The sequence below is a fragment of the Colossoma macropomum genome, unplaced genomic scaffold (genome assembly GCF_904425465.1).
Source record: "Colossoma macropomum unplaced genomic scaffold, Colossoma_macropomum, whole genome shotgun sequence".
Classification (NCBI taxonomy): Eukaryota; Metazoa; Chordata; class Actinopteri; order Characiformes; family Serrasalmidae; genus Colossoma; species Colossoma macropomum.
The window spans coordinates 29,880,711-29,897,614 of record NW_023494807.1 but is presented as its reverse complement, the minus strand read 5'-3'; the positions used below and the strand labels follow the sequence as shown (position 1 = coordinate 29,897,614).

The 16,904-nt window shown below is 40.0% G+C and overlaps 1 protein-coding gene across 1 annotated transcript in view; it reads right to left on the bottom strand.

Moving 5' to 3' along the window:
* Positions 1 to 6,702: 6,702 nt before the first annotated feature.
* Positions 6,703 to 16,904, bottom strand: part of LOC118796999 (serotransferrin-2-like) — a 29,144-nt gene continuing 18,942 nt past the window's right edge. The window contains exons 12-17 of the mRNA XM_036556195.1: positions 15,247 to 15,408; positions 14,770 to 14,923; positions 10,777 to 10,844; positions 10,449 to 10,627; positions 7,875 to 8,067; positions 6,703 to 7,006 (exon numbers count right to left, since the gene is read on the bottom strand). Of these exons, the coding sequence (XP_036412088.1) occupies positions 6,960 to 7,006; positions 7,875 to 8,067; positions 10,449 to 10,627; positions 10,777 to 10,844; positions 14,770 to 14,923; positions 15,247 to 15,408 (803 nt within the window). The 3' untranslated portion in view covers positions 6,703 to 6,959. The remainder of the gene's footprint in view (positions 7,007 to 7,874; positions 8,068 to 10,448; positions 10,628 to 10,776; positions 10,845 to 14,769; positions 14,924 to 15,246; positions 15,409 to 16,904) is intronic.

Sequence of the window (16,904 nt, the reverse complement as noted above, 5' to 3'; positions counted from 1 at the left end):
GTTTGTTTTGACCTGTTGGTCATACCGACCCAGTGCAGCACACGGTTCAACGTCAGTGCAGCAGCGTAAAATTTTGGGAGAGTCTATTCAACATAAATGATGAACTAACCTAACTTTGTGTAAATAGACCACAGTATAGAAATATGTACACATATGCAGTTGTGACTGATGTGTCTTTTTTCTGAATTTATACAAACACATTTCATTTTATAGTAAATTAGTTTAGGCTAGTTTATGTTTATGAACAGAGACCTACAGATGCAGTTTAGTAAAGGAAACTCATTTGTGAATCTGAGTTTAAAGTTTTTATTAAACTTAAACTTGGAACTAAGTTGCATTAAGTTAATTAATCTTTTAGTACTTTTACTTTCGATACTTAAGTACATTTGAAGGCAAATACTTTTGTACTTTTACTCAAGTGGAGGTCTAAAGGGAGGAACTTCTACTTTTACTGGAGTAATATTTTACCTTGGGTATCTCTACTTTAACTCAGGTACATGGTTTGTGTACTTCGTCCACCACTGGTTTCTTGTTCGAAATTTCCACTTGAACAGCAAATTCGAATAAGAAGTTGGCAAGTAAAGTCAGCTTCAGCCTGGTGGTGAATGTTGTGCTTGTACAGTCACCATCATTTGGTGTTCTGTTCTGTAAACTTTGTTCAGTTCGGTCATTTTGGTTTCTGTTGTCTACATTAAACTCAATCTAGCCGTTGTTTTTAGTTTGCTGAGTTAGTTTTAGTGCTGAGCTAGTTTTTATTTTAATCTAATGCGCCCAATGCTCCCCAAAAAAATCTAAAATGTTATCTTCATATGTACATTTTTCATTAAGTTGAATTGTACTTTGAAAATTATTTTCATGTGTAGTTGCACTTTGTGTATGCTGTTATCTGTGTCATGGTTATCTGTGTACCCTGGATTTTGTATTTTATTTGGAAGGGTCAAAAAATGAATATGCAGCCACACATTACTAACATGCTGCCTTTAAAAGGCTGCATTACTGTTACCATCATTTTTGGTGTTCAGTGTTGAAATGGCCTTAAATTAGCTGAAGACTGAAGAATCCAGACTGAACTTAACAATCGACTTGAGACTCGTCTGTCTCGGGACTCGACTCGGCACTTGAAAGTCATGACCTGAGGCTTACCTGTTACTTGCCACTGAGTGACTTGTTCCCACCTCTGCTGTAAAAACTGATCTGAACTGATGTAAATTATTGTTTTGGTTCTAAACTAAATCAAATTTTGCTTTGCATCGTTTCATTCAAAGTTTTTTTAGGTTTAACAGAAAAAGTATTTTTACAGCGAAGTTCAAAATTGTAAAAGAACAAAACAATTATAAAATGCAATGAGGTTCACAGATTTGACCCTTTATGCAAATCGAGTGCAGAAAAGTGCAAATATGGCTATTAAAGTGAAGACTTTGCTTTTTTGATTGAATGTAACAAATATAATGCAAAAAGGATGTAGTGAATTAACATTATTCAAATGTGTCATTTCCATATTAATCGACATAAAGTTTGTTTCTTAGTTTACTTGCATTAATCAGTAATTATGTTATGTATGATTAATATATGTTGTTTTATATACATTTATGTACATATATTGTATTCAAAGAGGCATTTGATGAGCATTTGTACATTTTTGCATTGCACTTTTGTTAAAACTGATCTGTATCTGATAGAAAGGAAATAGCTGAGGAGAATCAAAACAGGCTAAAATATGGTCAGCATGCGCTGCTGTGAGTCGCCCTGTAAAGCCTGAAATAATCATCGGGACGCCGGGTCGAGTTTTTCACACCACGTCGTACGTCTTTACGTATTAACGTCACACACAGACTCAAAAAGAAGGTCCGGCTCGAAGTTTCGGCCTCAAATGATCTCAAAATCAACATCATGCTGATGAAGATGTGATGACAGTAGTAGATAATTCACTCACAATCTGAGAGACGCGTCCCTCACCAAGTTTAGACTGAGTTCTCTTTGAATTCTCTTTCTGTCAGCAGAGGTTAAAGTGCTTTTAAGTGAAGCACTCGTGCTCGCTGCCCCTGATTTTGCTAAACCATTTCAGTTAGAGGTCGATGCAAGTGCAGTCGGTGCTGGTGCAGTTCACTTGCAAGAAGACGGCAATGGTGTGGTTCATCCTGTGTGTTGTTACTCACACAAGTTTAATAAACATCAAATGAATTACTCTACAGTTGAGAGAGAGGCTTTAGCGTTACTCTGGGCACTTCAACATTTAGACAGTTATGTTTGTTCAAGTAGTTTGCCAGTGAAAGTGCACACAGGTCATTACCCTTTAGTGTTTTTATCCAGGATGTATAATAGGAATTAACGGTTGATGCGATGGGCTCAACCTTATCCAAGATTACATGATGGAGACTGGACACAAGGAAGGTACTGATAACATGGTTGCTGATGATGGGGGGGGGGCCAGGACAGCACATATGTGTTGTCCTGGCACCTTCCCCCCCGACCTTACTTATTAACAGGTGCAATCCAACCAGTGACTGCATGGGTGGCGTCCAGCCCTCCAATAAGATGTCAACTGCTATTCCTTCATCCACCAATTGGAATCGCGGCTGAGTGAATGAAGGTGGTCGTTTGTAGTTAAAAGGCTGACCCGGGCAACATGTGAAGAGAGGAGAGCATTGTGTGCCTGTGAGGCCTTTAGTTTGCTGGCAGTTTAGTAATTTTGCTGTTATTAAAACTGTAGCCCCATCAGTTTTGGTTCTGCCTTGGCCTCACTTTCAGTCTGTCCCAATTCAGGGGCTGCGTCCTTCAGAGGCTGCATTTGAAGGCCGATTGGCTGTCCCATTTCGAAGACTCCTTCATATGTGGCCGTGAAATGTGTCCTTCTTTTCTATGGCAACCTTCGCCAGCCAACATATCCCGAGGTTCATTGCATGCTGGCGAGGATTCGAGAACATGGCGGCATCAACGGAGAAGCGAAAGGCATCTAAAGAGACACTTTTAAATATAAGTATTGGGTTTAATCGGAGGCGAAAGGCTAACAATACGAATGTAAAAAAAATAAAATAAATAAATCTCATCACTAGCCGGTGGTGAAGCATCTCCAGCTCTAATAAATGAAACAATAAACAACTGAAATCAGAGTTTCTCCATCTCTAAAGAACATTAAAGGAACTTGACAGGAGCGGCGTTTCGTGACGCAGCGGTGAGGGCCGGAACAGCGGTGCTGTGACGGAAAACCGCCGTAGAGCAGACCTTCTCATTTCGGTTCAGCCTTCACGGGTCTAAGCAGCCTTCGACAGAGTCGCCTTTTTAGACTGTGTCCTTTGAAGGATCCAAGCCCTGAACAGGGACACACAATTGTCTCTCCCTCTCTCTCTCTCTCGCTCACTCTCTTTGTATCTCTCTTTCTATCGCGATGAGTGGACAGGCAGTTTGGGCGCAACTTTACATCTAAAGGCCTCAGCAGACTTCTTGGGGAGACGATACTCTCCAGGCTTCAGTGAACAAAATGACGTTGATGCAGAGAAAACGAACAACCGCAGACGTCGTATGGAGGCTTCGTTCGCCGTGTCGCGCACATGGCAGCTCGGCAAACTCCACAGACGAAGACACTATGCAACAGAGCCTCTGATTAGTCGGTAAAAAGGAGGCGTGCCATTAAACAAAGATGGACAACTTTGAGGAATCCGGCTTTGGCAGATACACAATATTTCACTGAGAAAAGCGTATTTGTTAAATAAACAATGAATACCTCCTAAATGTCAGATGCTAAGTCTGTTATTCGATAATACAAACTAGTATTAAGCACCAAAACATACAGGTTACCTTATATTTAGGTTCACAATTTTGTACTTTTGTACTTTTTGTTCCTGGAGAAATAGATGGAATGACAATAAAAGCCTCTTGACAAGAAGACGAGGCTGAAGTTAACCAGCTTCTTGTTGCAATTTTCCCGTACCACCTTAAATGGTGGCAGTATTCTGAACTCAAATGCCGCCATAGTTAGAACTGTGAAAGAATCGTTTTCCAGCAGTCATGAAACTTATCATAAAATGTCATAGCGACATGGAGCATCCGGGACAGGAAACACGAACCCGCAGAAAGTATGCGAGCCCGTAAGCTTGTGAAGGCGCTTTCAGCTTCGCACAACCCTCGAGAACTTCATTTCACAAGAAGTACGCTGAGGCTGCATTTACACTGTTCCAGCGCATCGATGGACGTGAACGCACTCCCCCTCTTCAGCTCGCGTGTGGGTGTTATCAAAAACTTTCCCTGCGTCATCCAATTAAATCCTGCTAAGTCAAATTTTAATCAATAAATGTGCTGATTTTCTAATAATCAAAAAACAAATTTAGTGTGTTATTAAGTACAAATATCTATACATATATTTTAAATTGTCTAGGTTTAAAATAGTTTGGAGCTTTTTCTCCATGCTCCGCCAGAAGGAATGTTTCAGACATAGACCACTGTCATTCTGTAGTCCTCGTTATGCCCATATTAGGAACTCCGGGTCTGAGCTCCGTTTCTCTATGGCCAGAATGAGGCAAAAAGTCGCCTCTATCGCCCCCAGTTCTACTGTAGCGCATAATTACAGGTATACCAGTAAATAAAACCTCTAGATGGGATATTTTGATAAAACTCAAATACGACCCGTGTTAAAACTACGAGGCTGAATTAAGCTTCTTTTTTCGCAGCTTCTTGTTTGAATGTCCCCGTTCCACCTTAAATGGTGCAGCAGCTGTGACTGGCTATCACAAACATTAGCAAACAAGACAAAACACTGACCTGTCAGTTCTGTGAAACAGCAAAAATGAGTTAAAACTAAAACTAACGGCTGCTTGTTCGAAATTCCCGAAAAGTCGAACAAAAAGCTGGCGAATGTCCCGAGAAAATGTCCTCAAAAAAATGTTACCAGCAAAAATAATAAAATAATAATTAGGATATTCTGAGAGCCGAAATCAGTTTATCAGGGGGTGATAACCTGAATAACGAGGCTGTCAGTCTAATGATGTGAATTCAGAGCACAGTAGCTTTAGCTCACATGTAGCAATATTCATATTTCACCTCTTTAACAACCTCATAATTCAGAGGATCCAGCGATATTCGAGAGAAGAATGTTCACAGGACAAAGCGTATCGGGTTCTGAACATTTTTATTGAACACAGGGGGCGATAGAGGTGATTTTTCGAAAACCCTATTCATTCTGGCCATAGAGAAATGGAGCTCAGACCCGGAGTTCCTAATATGGGCATAACGAGGACTACAGAATGACAACACGACTACAGTGGTCTATTGCGTTGTGAACACTTATCGCTCAAACCGCAGCTATCTTTTGATTGGATAGACGCATCACGTTGGCTGGATTAATCTGCATAAAGTTCAGCTCGGCTCAACTTTTCGCAGCACCGCATCCCCCAGGCTCGACGAACTGGACCCATCACGCACTGCGTGCCTACGTCTGGCAGAACCGACACTTTCCATTGAAAACGAATGGGATACGTTGCGGTGCGTCGAGCAGCGTAAATGCAGCCTGAGGCCTTAACCCTGCATTCACAAGGGCAGCAACACGATGCGACAAAGTGGCTGGAGGTCATTAATTTTCAATGAGAGCTGCGATTTACAGCGACAGGAGGCGGTGCAAACATTGGCGACGTGAAGTGGGCGGAGTTGGCGATGCGATAACCAATAGGACCTGAGCACTGAGCAGCGTATTACACGCTTCATCTCCGCCACTGTGAAATGGTTCACTCCATTTCTCCGGCAGGCTGCGTGCAGTTATGCATTTCCACCAGAGAGGTCATCAAATCCCCTTGTTACTGTACTGGTAATACTTTGTCAAAATGTTAAGTATGTTAAGCAACTGTATTATTTGCAAGGTATTATCAGTCACAGCACATGACGATTCTTAACTCGTAGTCAATGAATCTCGATGAAAAAGTGCTAAATTGAGCTAACTGCTTGGTTTTATATAAATGTTTGTGTACACAATGGCCATTGGGACAATGGCCAAATATATGCTGTTTACTTTTTAAAATTTAGCATTTCAAAATCATTATATGTCAACGACCCATTTTGATACTTTTCAAGTATATTTTTGCATCCATACTTCCACTTTTAAGTGAGAAATACTTTGACAAAGTACTCATACTTTCAATAAAGTACAGTTTTTCTGATGATGAGACTTCCTGAGAATGCAACAATATGGAAATTGCATGCAGACATCTGATATTTTTCATATGCATATCTGCTAATGCATAAAAAGTATAAGCTGCTGAATTAACGTTATGAAGAAACACTCATAACTCTTATGTCTATGGGGTTACAAATGCGGTAAAATGAATGAAATGCAGATATTTTAGTGCAGTAACCCTGTGTCATTTCAACATTCGGCACTTTGGAGTTCAATAAAAAACATCTAATATTATTTTGAAATGTCAGTCAAATCTAAACATCTGCCAGTGCCGATATTTTTTTAAATGACGTTATCTGCTGATGCTCCGATATCATTGTGTATCCCTACCTTTTTTACACCCCTGTACAAAATGTAGAGATTTTACAGTGCATGGACATTTTAGCAGATTGTGTTAAACCTGTTGAGTACAAATGGATGACAGTCATTTTCACTCATTTTTATTTTCCTGTTGAACAGTTTGTCAAAATGGTGAAATCCATTTACTGATAAACAATATTCGCCCCAGTGGGGTGTTAAAACTACTTTGGGACACCTTTTTTGGGATGTTACATTGTTTTAATGAATCTTCAGTGATGCTATCAATAGCATTTAGCAATGTGAAAAATACTTTTTTAAAACAATGTGTTTATTTCAGACAGCTTTCTGAAAAAGGACGGAAAACCAGCAACACTAATATTGTTCCAGTAGCGTCAGAGTAAAGAGTGACAGGTAAAGCTGTAAGAGGTGGGAGAGTGGCCTAAAATCAGCTTCAGACAGGTGTGTTTGTACGCAGGCGTTGCTCAACAGTCTGGACCCTCTATGCTTTCTGCTGGCAGGGGTGGAAGGCGCAGGCCTTCTCCAATTCTGTAAAGGCAAAAGAAAAAACATTTTTTGGATAGTTTATATTAGGACAGCTAGATTTAGGGAGTGTAGTTCGCCAAATAGTGCACAGTTTGTGTTAGCGATCCTCTAGACCTTCATCAATAGTCAGTTTCTGACCACAGAGCCGCTCGTCTGTCACAACATTAAAACGTCACAACACTTCTCTGTATTTTGTTACAGCTGAACAGTTCCAGAGCTGTAAATGTGAACAGAAGCAATCCGACTGCATATCAATGTAGCATATCAACCAATTGTATTTAACTGGCCGAAAGTTTTAAATTATTCCCAAAATTGTTGCATCTGGTTGTCAAAGCAAAAGCCCAAGTAAACTGTTTTTGACTAACAAAGGAGAAATGCAGTAAACACCCAAAAAGTCTTTTAATTAAAACGCTTATCAAGCTGTAGATCATGAAATTAAGTCAAGGTATAGCAGACATATTCTGGTTTTAATCTGTATTTTACTCAAGCTGGAAGACAGACAGAGAGAGGGTCCTTAGCACACCAGACCACTTTCTATTTCACTTTTAGGAACTTTTACATTTCAGTGTCTGAGAGAACAGGACACTAAAACGGATGGTTTGTTTATCGGATTATAAAGTGCATGGAGCCACACTTACTGCTGTCCTGGCCATTCTTTAATTTCAGTATGAATTGCATTTTTTGAAGGAAAAAAATCTGGTCAGTGGTGGTCCTATGGTGGTCCCTTTCCACTGATAAATGGTGTAGATGGGAGGCTGATAATCTGCACTGTATCAGATAAGCCACAGTCTGTGATTATAAACCATCAAAGAGGAAACTTATATGGTAGGTTTGGTACCAATGACTTTAAGTACATTGTGAACATTTTTACCTGGCACACTGCTGGAACACTGGCGGAGAGAATCCATCACAGCCACGTAGGCCGCGCCCAGGAATTCCTTATACCCCTTTGTTGCTGGAACCTCTTGGAGACATTTAGTGGAGTCCTGAAAGAGCAGATTTTTGCCACCCTCTGACTGGAACATCTTGAACGGGTCATCAGGGGCATCACTGCCAAACTTAGCCTGAAATGCAGAAGATAAAAATCTCAAACTCAGTCTAGTAGACAATGAAGGTGCAGTGATGTTTGACTTCTGAAGGTATTGTTAGACTAGGTCATGTAGATTTAGCACACGACAATACATTAGTGACTATGGCTACAAGACCAATGTAGCTAAGCAATGGAAGCTTATACTCCACCAATTAGCATGGTGCCAACTGTACGCCAAAATCATTACTCACTTCAGTCACTGCTGAAGCCATGTAGAGTTCTTAAGTAATCTCTATGTAGCAAGCAGGATTGAAAAGCATAGGTAGGGGACTGTTAACTTGATGGCAGCACCTCCAAGGCAGCCACCATAAGGATGCATACAGTTTGCGTTATGTCGTAAATGGGGGGGTTGGAGGTGTACAAGACGGTGATGGCTGAGGATGTGTTTTAAGTTCTGCCTGACGCGCTTGTCTTAGTTCCTCTCTCATCTCAAATATACTTTGATATTTGCCCTGCAACTAAATGTAGCAACAACAACAACAACAAACAAAAAAACAGGACAGCAAATGAAGCACTGAACAAAAGTAAGAATATTACAGACTCTTTCTCAGACCATTCATACTCAACCGAACACATGAATACTGACGATGGCATGCAAGCTGACAATTTAGCAAACGTAGAGTAGAAATGCTCTGGAGGCCCTACCACCATTACTTGCAGATTATTCCACAAAGGTCCTGCACCCCAAAAGAATAAAAGGTGAACCATCGCTTCATGAACTCCAAACCGATATCGTCACTGCACTTGCACTGAACAGAGACCTACAGATGCAGTTTAGTAAAGGAAACTCATTTGTGAATCTGAGATTAAAGTTTTTATTCAACTTAAACTTGTAACTAAGTTGCAAATAAATCTTAAACTGAAACTTTGCTTGTTTGTAAAAAGTGATTTCAGAGTCACTCAGTTCTACCTGATGGAAACTGTTCGCCTTCAGTGTTTTGTGCTTATGATAATTTTAATAGACATCAGCGTCACTAATTAATGACATTCTATTAAAAGACTGGTTTACCAAGAGAGACACTGGAGTATTTCCACCTAAAATGAGTTAATGAAGGAGTCTTGTTACAGAAATGATAACAGGACATTAGAGTCATAATTAATCTTTTAGTATTTTTACTTTTGATACTTAAGTACATTTGAAGGTAAATACTTTTGTACTTTTACTCAAGTGGAGGTCTAAAGGGAGGAACTTCTACTTTTACTGCAGTAATATTTTACCTTGGGTGTCTCTACTTTAACTCAAGTACGTGATTTGTGTACTTCGTCCACCACTGATTTTGAGTGCATTACTATTGCACATTGTAGAGTCAGCTGTACCTGTAACAGCCACTGTTTTTTTTCTCTTATGCTTTTCCTAAATATATGCTGATTGTGTATATGACATTTGACATTTATACAGAATATAATCAGGGCTCAAGCTGGCCCTTTGTAACCTGGGTCTCAAGTAGGGTTCCCCCGCTAGCTAATACCATTTAGCTGTGACACTGTGACAGTTTTTATATGATGTGTAAATTTGCTTTTTTTCTCTTTGCTTGCATCAGCGTTATAATTAATTTATACAGTTTAATTTAATTTATATATATTATAATTATAATTATAATTAATTTTATACAGCTTGATGGTGGGTAACTGGTTCATAGTGAGGTGGTACTTTTAAGCCCTCTTGACTGTGTCTGTCCATATACTGTATGCCTTGAGCTGGGTTGTGAGTGCTCTCTTTAGGAACTCGTGCCTGATTCACCTATTATTATTGTATTGCTCAATGATTTTTAGCCATAGCCACTCTAGAAGGTCCTTTTATTGACCGGATTCCATCTTCTAGTGGTGACTGTATTGCCCTTTTTAAATAGTGTAAATTGAGAGAAATTATAGGTAATGAATTGTGTTGAATTTCTCCTTAATGACTGGTTTGTCTGCTTAAACCGTTGTTAATAAATAAAATCCTGTTACTGTATGTAGGTGTTCAAAAATTACTGATTTATTCAGCAATGGAGCGACAGGTCAGCCATGTAAAAACTATTTCGTTAGTCTGGGTTTGCTCTGGTTGTGTTTTGTAGACTTTTTTTATCCTGGCATGATGTGAAGCTTGAGCCGCATGGTATACATTACATACATTGTTTGAGGATGCCAAATAGTGCTAGATACTAAAGAAAAAACTATATTCATTTACATTGGTAATTAACTTTGTGTTTTCATTTTTCTATGCAAAGGTGGAGAGTACACAACCAGAAAGAATATATATATATATATATATATATATATATATATATATATATATATATAAATAGACAGTATACAGGTATACAGACAGTTTGACACTATAGGAGATGGACTGCGCTTGTTGTTAGTGTTTACCTGCTGCCGCTTGAGAACGGCCACCACTTCACCACGTGACTCAGGGCGAGTTACAACAGCATGAGCTGGAACCATGCCAAGGTTACACCTGACGAAGTCTGAGACAGGAGCAGAACCTCCAGGGCAGATCAGCTCAAAGTCTCTTGATTTCAGTCTGGAAACCCAGTCTGGACCCTTGCCTAGAGAAAGAATGAAAGACACATGGGGGACTTTCAGAAAGTGAAAAAGGTAATTTCAGATTCCAGTACAGAAGAGGAGGGCTCTTAAAAATGAATAAAACACAACAATAATTAATGAACCATTACTATGAATGAATCCACAGACTCACCATCTGTATTTTCCTCTACAGTAGTGTGCTTAACAAAGGCCACATCACCAGCACCCTCAGCCAGACAGCTGTAAGATTGTAAAATGGACACCATAAACTTCATCAGATACCAGCCTCAGTTGTCACAGATTATGGTACATTGCTATAGGGAGACCCTAAAGGAGCCATATTCTACATTTTTGTGTATTTTCGTCCCTGATGTCCCCTTATAGCAATTGTATGGTTTAATTATAACAATACAATAACCGCCAAACATTCAATTGTTTTCCCACATTTTCCATTAACGCATAGACTGTCTGCATGAACGACCACTGTAGGCTGAATGTGTGGGGCTAAATTGCTGTATGCCAAATGGGCAGAGCTACACAGCTATAGGCTAACTGCTTCAACAGCTGTAGGCTGAATGCGTAGTTTTAAACTCCTGTAGGCTCACTGGACAGTGCCAAAGTGCTTTAGGCTGAATGACGGGACTAACGGCTGCAGGCCGAATGGGCGGGGCTAAACTACTATAGGCTGCGTAGGTGGGGTTAAACTGCTGTAGGCTGAATGGGGCATCTGCAAGGGTGTAGCAGATATAGGGGACACAGGGGGACATGACACTGTCTCAAGTGATTCTCCTGCTCTTTACACATTACACTTTTCCTGAATTGAACTTGTGACTGGTAACCACAAAGCACTGGGAAAAAAAACATACTTTCAAGATAAATAGCATTTCTAAAGGTATTGGTTACTTCACAGCAGAATCAGATTTGTAGGTAAAAATAAAATAATCCTGCTTTACAGTAAAATAAAGCTCTGCTGATCGTTCAACACAGTTTAACAATAAATGGTCTTAAACTCTGGAGTTAATGTAGAACTGCTAATTCACCCTTTAACCCTGAAGATCAGCGCAGAGTGCTGGTCACCATAGCAACACAGTGTCACCTAGCTAGTAGCTAACGTAACAGCAAAGAGAAAGATTTAAGACAAACATCGATGATTATTAGACGAATGGACTTATTTGCGTTTATAATCACTCCAGCTGGTTTCCTGATACGTTTAATCTGAAGTCGGTTTCTCATTCACCAGCTTCTCGTTCAAATTTACCATTACACTTAAATGGTGCCTGCTGCACCAAATTAACCCTTGTGTGATGTTCAGGTCTGTGGGTCTCCTCCTACATGGCCTGCTGTTAGTGTGTGTGTATGTGTGTGTCTCTGTGTGTGTGTGTTTGAGGGTGGACAACATGGACAGGCTGCTGACTGGCTACAGCTGCTAAAGGAGAACCCTACGCTGGCCACTTGTGATATTTTAAACATGTGGTATGTTTACATAAATTGTTGTGGCTGTATTGATTTAAAAAAACAATAATGTGGTGGGTCCACCAGACCACTAAGTCACAAACACATCAACACCACACAAGGGTTATGGTGAAGCAGGAAAATTCGAATAAGAAGCTGGCGAATGAGAAGCTGACTTCTGCCTTGTAAAGAATCAAATGTTGAGAGACATTTTACAAGAAACTATTCCGCTTTTAGAAAAGTTTCCTGCTGGAGATGTGAGAAAAGCAGCCATAGTTGAGCTAAAACGTAAAACAGAGCAAAGTACGTCTGCGTTACTATTCGTATAAAATTTGTTTTATAGTATTTGCCGATATTAACACAACTATAATAGTGGGATGTGTTTGTATAATGCTACCTCAAGCATTCTTGAATTTTTGGGAAAGGTTGCTGGACTGCGCAAATGGACTGATGGCTACTAGTGATGTGTCGACTCCAAAAGAGTTGGTTCTTCAACTCTGGCGTGACCAGGAGTCAAGATTGATTCTTGGCCACCGACTCTGAGAGTTGAATGCTTTTTCAACATTGTTGCATTCATCCCTATCTGAGTATTACAGAGCAGAGTTTTTCACAGTACTCTATGTTGTTGATTTGTAATTTATAGAACAATTTGAGCAGGAAGGGTTTCATATGATAAGAAATCTGGAAACTGTGCTGATAACGGAGTGGTGGATGATGTGGTGCATATGTACCCAGAAAGCATTTTTAGAAGTACAAATAGCAGCGTATTATGGCGTCATTTAGATGAAGAGCCCCTCATTTCTGCTCTTTAATGAACAGAATGCAAAATTTGCCATCACCGCCGGAACTGCAGGGGAGGTCAATATCCCCAGAGCCAAAAAGCAAATAACACATACCACACATCTCCAACTATGAACAACAACAATAAACAACAATAAACAGTACTTATAGTCTCATGAGTGTACGCTCCCCCTTAAAGAGGGGGTTTATTGTAGACATAAAATATTATACAGTCCAGCAGTGAAGCAACATGTGTTCTTCAAGAAATGTGTCCAAGAGTACATGTCCTGTTTACTTGTCACTAACACATGTCACATTGCTTCTGATTGTTCCTGTGTCCTCAGCTGAGGCTGAACGATGTTTCGGGTGTCTTCAGATAATGAAAACATACACTATATTGCCAAAAGTATTCATCCACCCATCCAAATCATTGAATTGAGGCATTCCAACAGCGCAGAGTCAGCGGATGCCAGTGGTGGACAAAGTACACAAATCATGTACTTGAGTTAAAGTAGAGATACCCAAGGTAAAATATTACTCCAGTAAAAGTAGAAGTTCCTCCCTTTAGACCTCCATTTGAGTAAAAGTACAAAAGTATTTGCCTTCAAATGTACTTAAGTATCAAAAGTAAAAGTACTAAAAGATTAATTATGACTCTGATGTTCTATTACCATTTCTGTAACAAGACTCTGCTTCATTAACTCATTTCAGGTGAAAATACTCCAGTGTCTCTCTTGGTAAAGCAGTCTTTTAATAGAATGTCATTAATTAGTGACGCTGATGTCTATTAAAATTATCATAAGCACAAAACAACTCAGGTAGAACTGAGTGGCTCTGAAATAACTTTTTACAAACAAGCAAAGCTTGAGTTTAAGATTTATTAACAACTTAGTTACAAGTTTAAGTTGAATAAAAACTTTAAACTCAGATTCACAAATGAGCTTCCTTTACTAAACTGCATCTGTAGGTCTCTGTTCATAAACATAAACTAGCAAAAAACAAATTTACTATAAAATGAAAGTGTTTGTATAAATTCAGAAAAAAGACACATCAGTCACAACTGCATATGAGTACATATTTCTATATTGTGGTCTATTTACACAAAGTTAGGTTAGTTCATCATTTATATTGAATAGACTCTCCCAAAATGTTACGCTGCTGCACTGATGTTGAACTGTATGCTTGCACTGGGTCGGTATGACCAACAGGTCAAAACAAGCTCAAAACAAAGTGACCGCTGTGCCCTGATTGGTGTTCTTGTTTTGCGCTTCTTTCGTTTTCACATGTTACGTTTTTATATGTAGTGGAGTAAAAAGTAAGATATTTGACTTTGAAATGTAGTGGAGTGAAAGTAAAAAGTCACCCAAAATGGAAAAACTTCAGTAAAGTACAGATATACAAAAAAACTACTTAAGTACAGTAACTAATTACATAAATGCGCTTCTGGAAGAATGGTCAAAATTCCCATAAACACACTCCTAAGCCTTGTGGAAAGCCTTCCCAGATAAGTTGAAGCTGTTATAGCTGCAAAGGGTGGGCCAACATCATATTAAACCCTATGGATTAAGAATGAGATCTCACTCAATTTCATATGCATGTGAAGGCAGACGAATAAATACTTTTGGCAATATAGTGTCACTACAGTACAACCGTGTCCCCTCACTCTTAAAAGGGCTGCTACGTCCCTGGGCATCTGTGTGGTCAAATGTAGTTAAAGAAATAAATAGTTGTGAAATCAAAATCCAAACGCTTTTTTTTGCAATCTCCATATGTGGACAGTATGGACTGGAGAGTGAATGGTATGCTTCGAATACATTTCAGTGTTTATATGGTACATAATTAGTCTTTCAAATTTGGAAAACTGTGGAAAGTTCAATATTTCATGATCCCTTTAATGTCTTTCAAAGGAATATTTTTTTCATCTAAATCGTACCGAAAGGCTCCAGCGAAGCCGTAGTAAAGCTCCTCTGCACTGGCCCTGCATTTGACTTCCTCGCTCCCAAAAAATTTACCATTGCCCTTGCACAGAGCGCACAGGCTGGACTTAGGATCAGCACCAGGAGCACAACTCTGACTGAAGTACTTAGCTGTGGAAGGAGAACAGAAACAAAAGTCATTCAGAAACATAAAACAAAAGCCAGCCAATATATGTGATTGAGAAAGATTTGTTAAATGGTGTTTCTGCTGTAATACTCACTATTTTTTACTATTTAATTTTGTAGGAATTCATGTTCATATATAAATCAAGTAAATTCAATGCATTGCTCTTTTCTTGCACTAATAGTGGCAGGAAAGGTAACTGATATATTGATTTAATGCCACAATTATGATGTTCTAATGAATCACTTATTGTACATACAGTAATATAGAGTAAAAGTCAGTAACTGAACAGAAAGTCAGCAGAACTCACAGAAGTCACATTCTCCGCTGCTGTGGTGGAGGAGGCCCATGGGGATGTTCCAGCCTGCGGTGCGGCCCATGCCGGTGTGGCAGGACTTTTTGCCTTTCAGAGTCTCCCAGGTCACTCCAGAGCCTTTACGCACTACAGCCACCGCATAGTAGGAGGAGGCCTCTGAGGAGGGCATGAGTGAGACAGAAACATTGGCCTCTACACATGAAGGCAAGAGCTATGTGAAAATTCATTACCGGCGAGTTTCACTGCTTGAGGCTGTCTTTTTCCTTTTGAGTAAACGGGTATCATGGAATCCAATCAGTCTGGAGTTTCTTCCTTACATTAAACTTTAATTCATTTTATTCCTGCTTAAGATATTATAATTAGATTTTTTATACATGTAATTTTCTCTAGTATAAACAACATAAAACTTTGTTTCTGTATTAAAAGTTAAAGGTTTACCGTATATGTGTGTTGGTACTCTGGATGCTTTTTCTTTAACATCTAATACTTTACACAGTGTAAAGGTTACAGGTATGACTGTCTATGTGTGTGTGTATATGAGTATGATGGTAGGAATGCATGTTTTATTTTATCTTTATTTTATTTTTTTTGTATTTTATCTTATTGTCATCACCATCATCATCATCATCATCGTTAACCGCTTAGTCCAGATAGGGTCGTGGTAGCAGTTGAGAGACCAGAGAATCCCAGACAAACCTGTCCCCGCAACTTCCTCCAGCACATTCCCGGGGGCCCCAAGCCGCTCTCAAGCCAACTTGGATATATAATTCCTCCAGCAGATCCTAGGACGACCCCGGGGTCTTGTCCCGGTAGGCTGTGCCTGGTACACCCCCACCGGAAGGCGTTCAGGGGCATCCGGATCAGATGCCCGAACCACCTCAGCTGGCTCCTCTCAATGCGGAGGAGTAGCAGCTCTATTCCGAGCTCCTCCCGGATGACCGAGCTCCTGACCCTATCAAATAGAGTGTAGCCGCCACCCTGAGATTCGCGATCTCATTCTTTCGATCATTACCCACAGCTCATGACCACAGGTGAGGGTCGGGATGTAGACTGACCGGTAAACAGAGAGCTTCGCCTTATGGCTCAGCTCCCTCTACAGTCCCTTCCTGGATCGGGGCCTTGTCGTGGCAGAAGGGCTTGTGTGGTCTAGGGATCTTCAGAGCTAAGTCATCGAGAGCAATATGCTCCTGGTAGGGTCTCCCAAGGCGAACAGGTCTGGAGTGAAGACACACACTAACTCGTGGGGAGACCATGTGGGCCCACCACCTGCAATGTCCAGCATGGGGGAGCGGTGCAGTGCCATATAGGCAGTGGGAGATTGCAGGGAAGCCCTTGGTGGCCTAGGCCCCTGCAGCAGGAACTGGCTCTTATCTTATTGTATTTTATTTTATTTTATATTTATTTTATTTTATTCACTACATGTAAATGTTTGATACTGTGCACTGTGAGCTCCTCTACCCAAAACCAAATTCCTTGTATGTGTAAGCAAACCTGGCCAATAAAGCTTGATTCTGAGTCTGGTTCTGATACAGTGTCAGAAACCACATAATCAAGTCTATTAAGGATACTGAACAACTCCATGCGCAATTAGTTTAGTGCACACATCTTACTAGAATGCCATAAGGGCACTAGCATTAATTAGCATTATCATA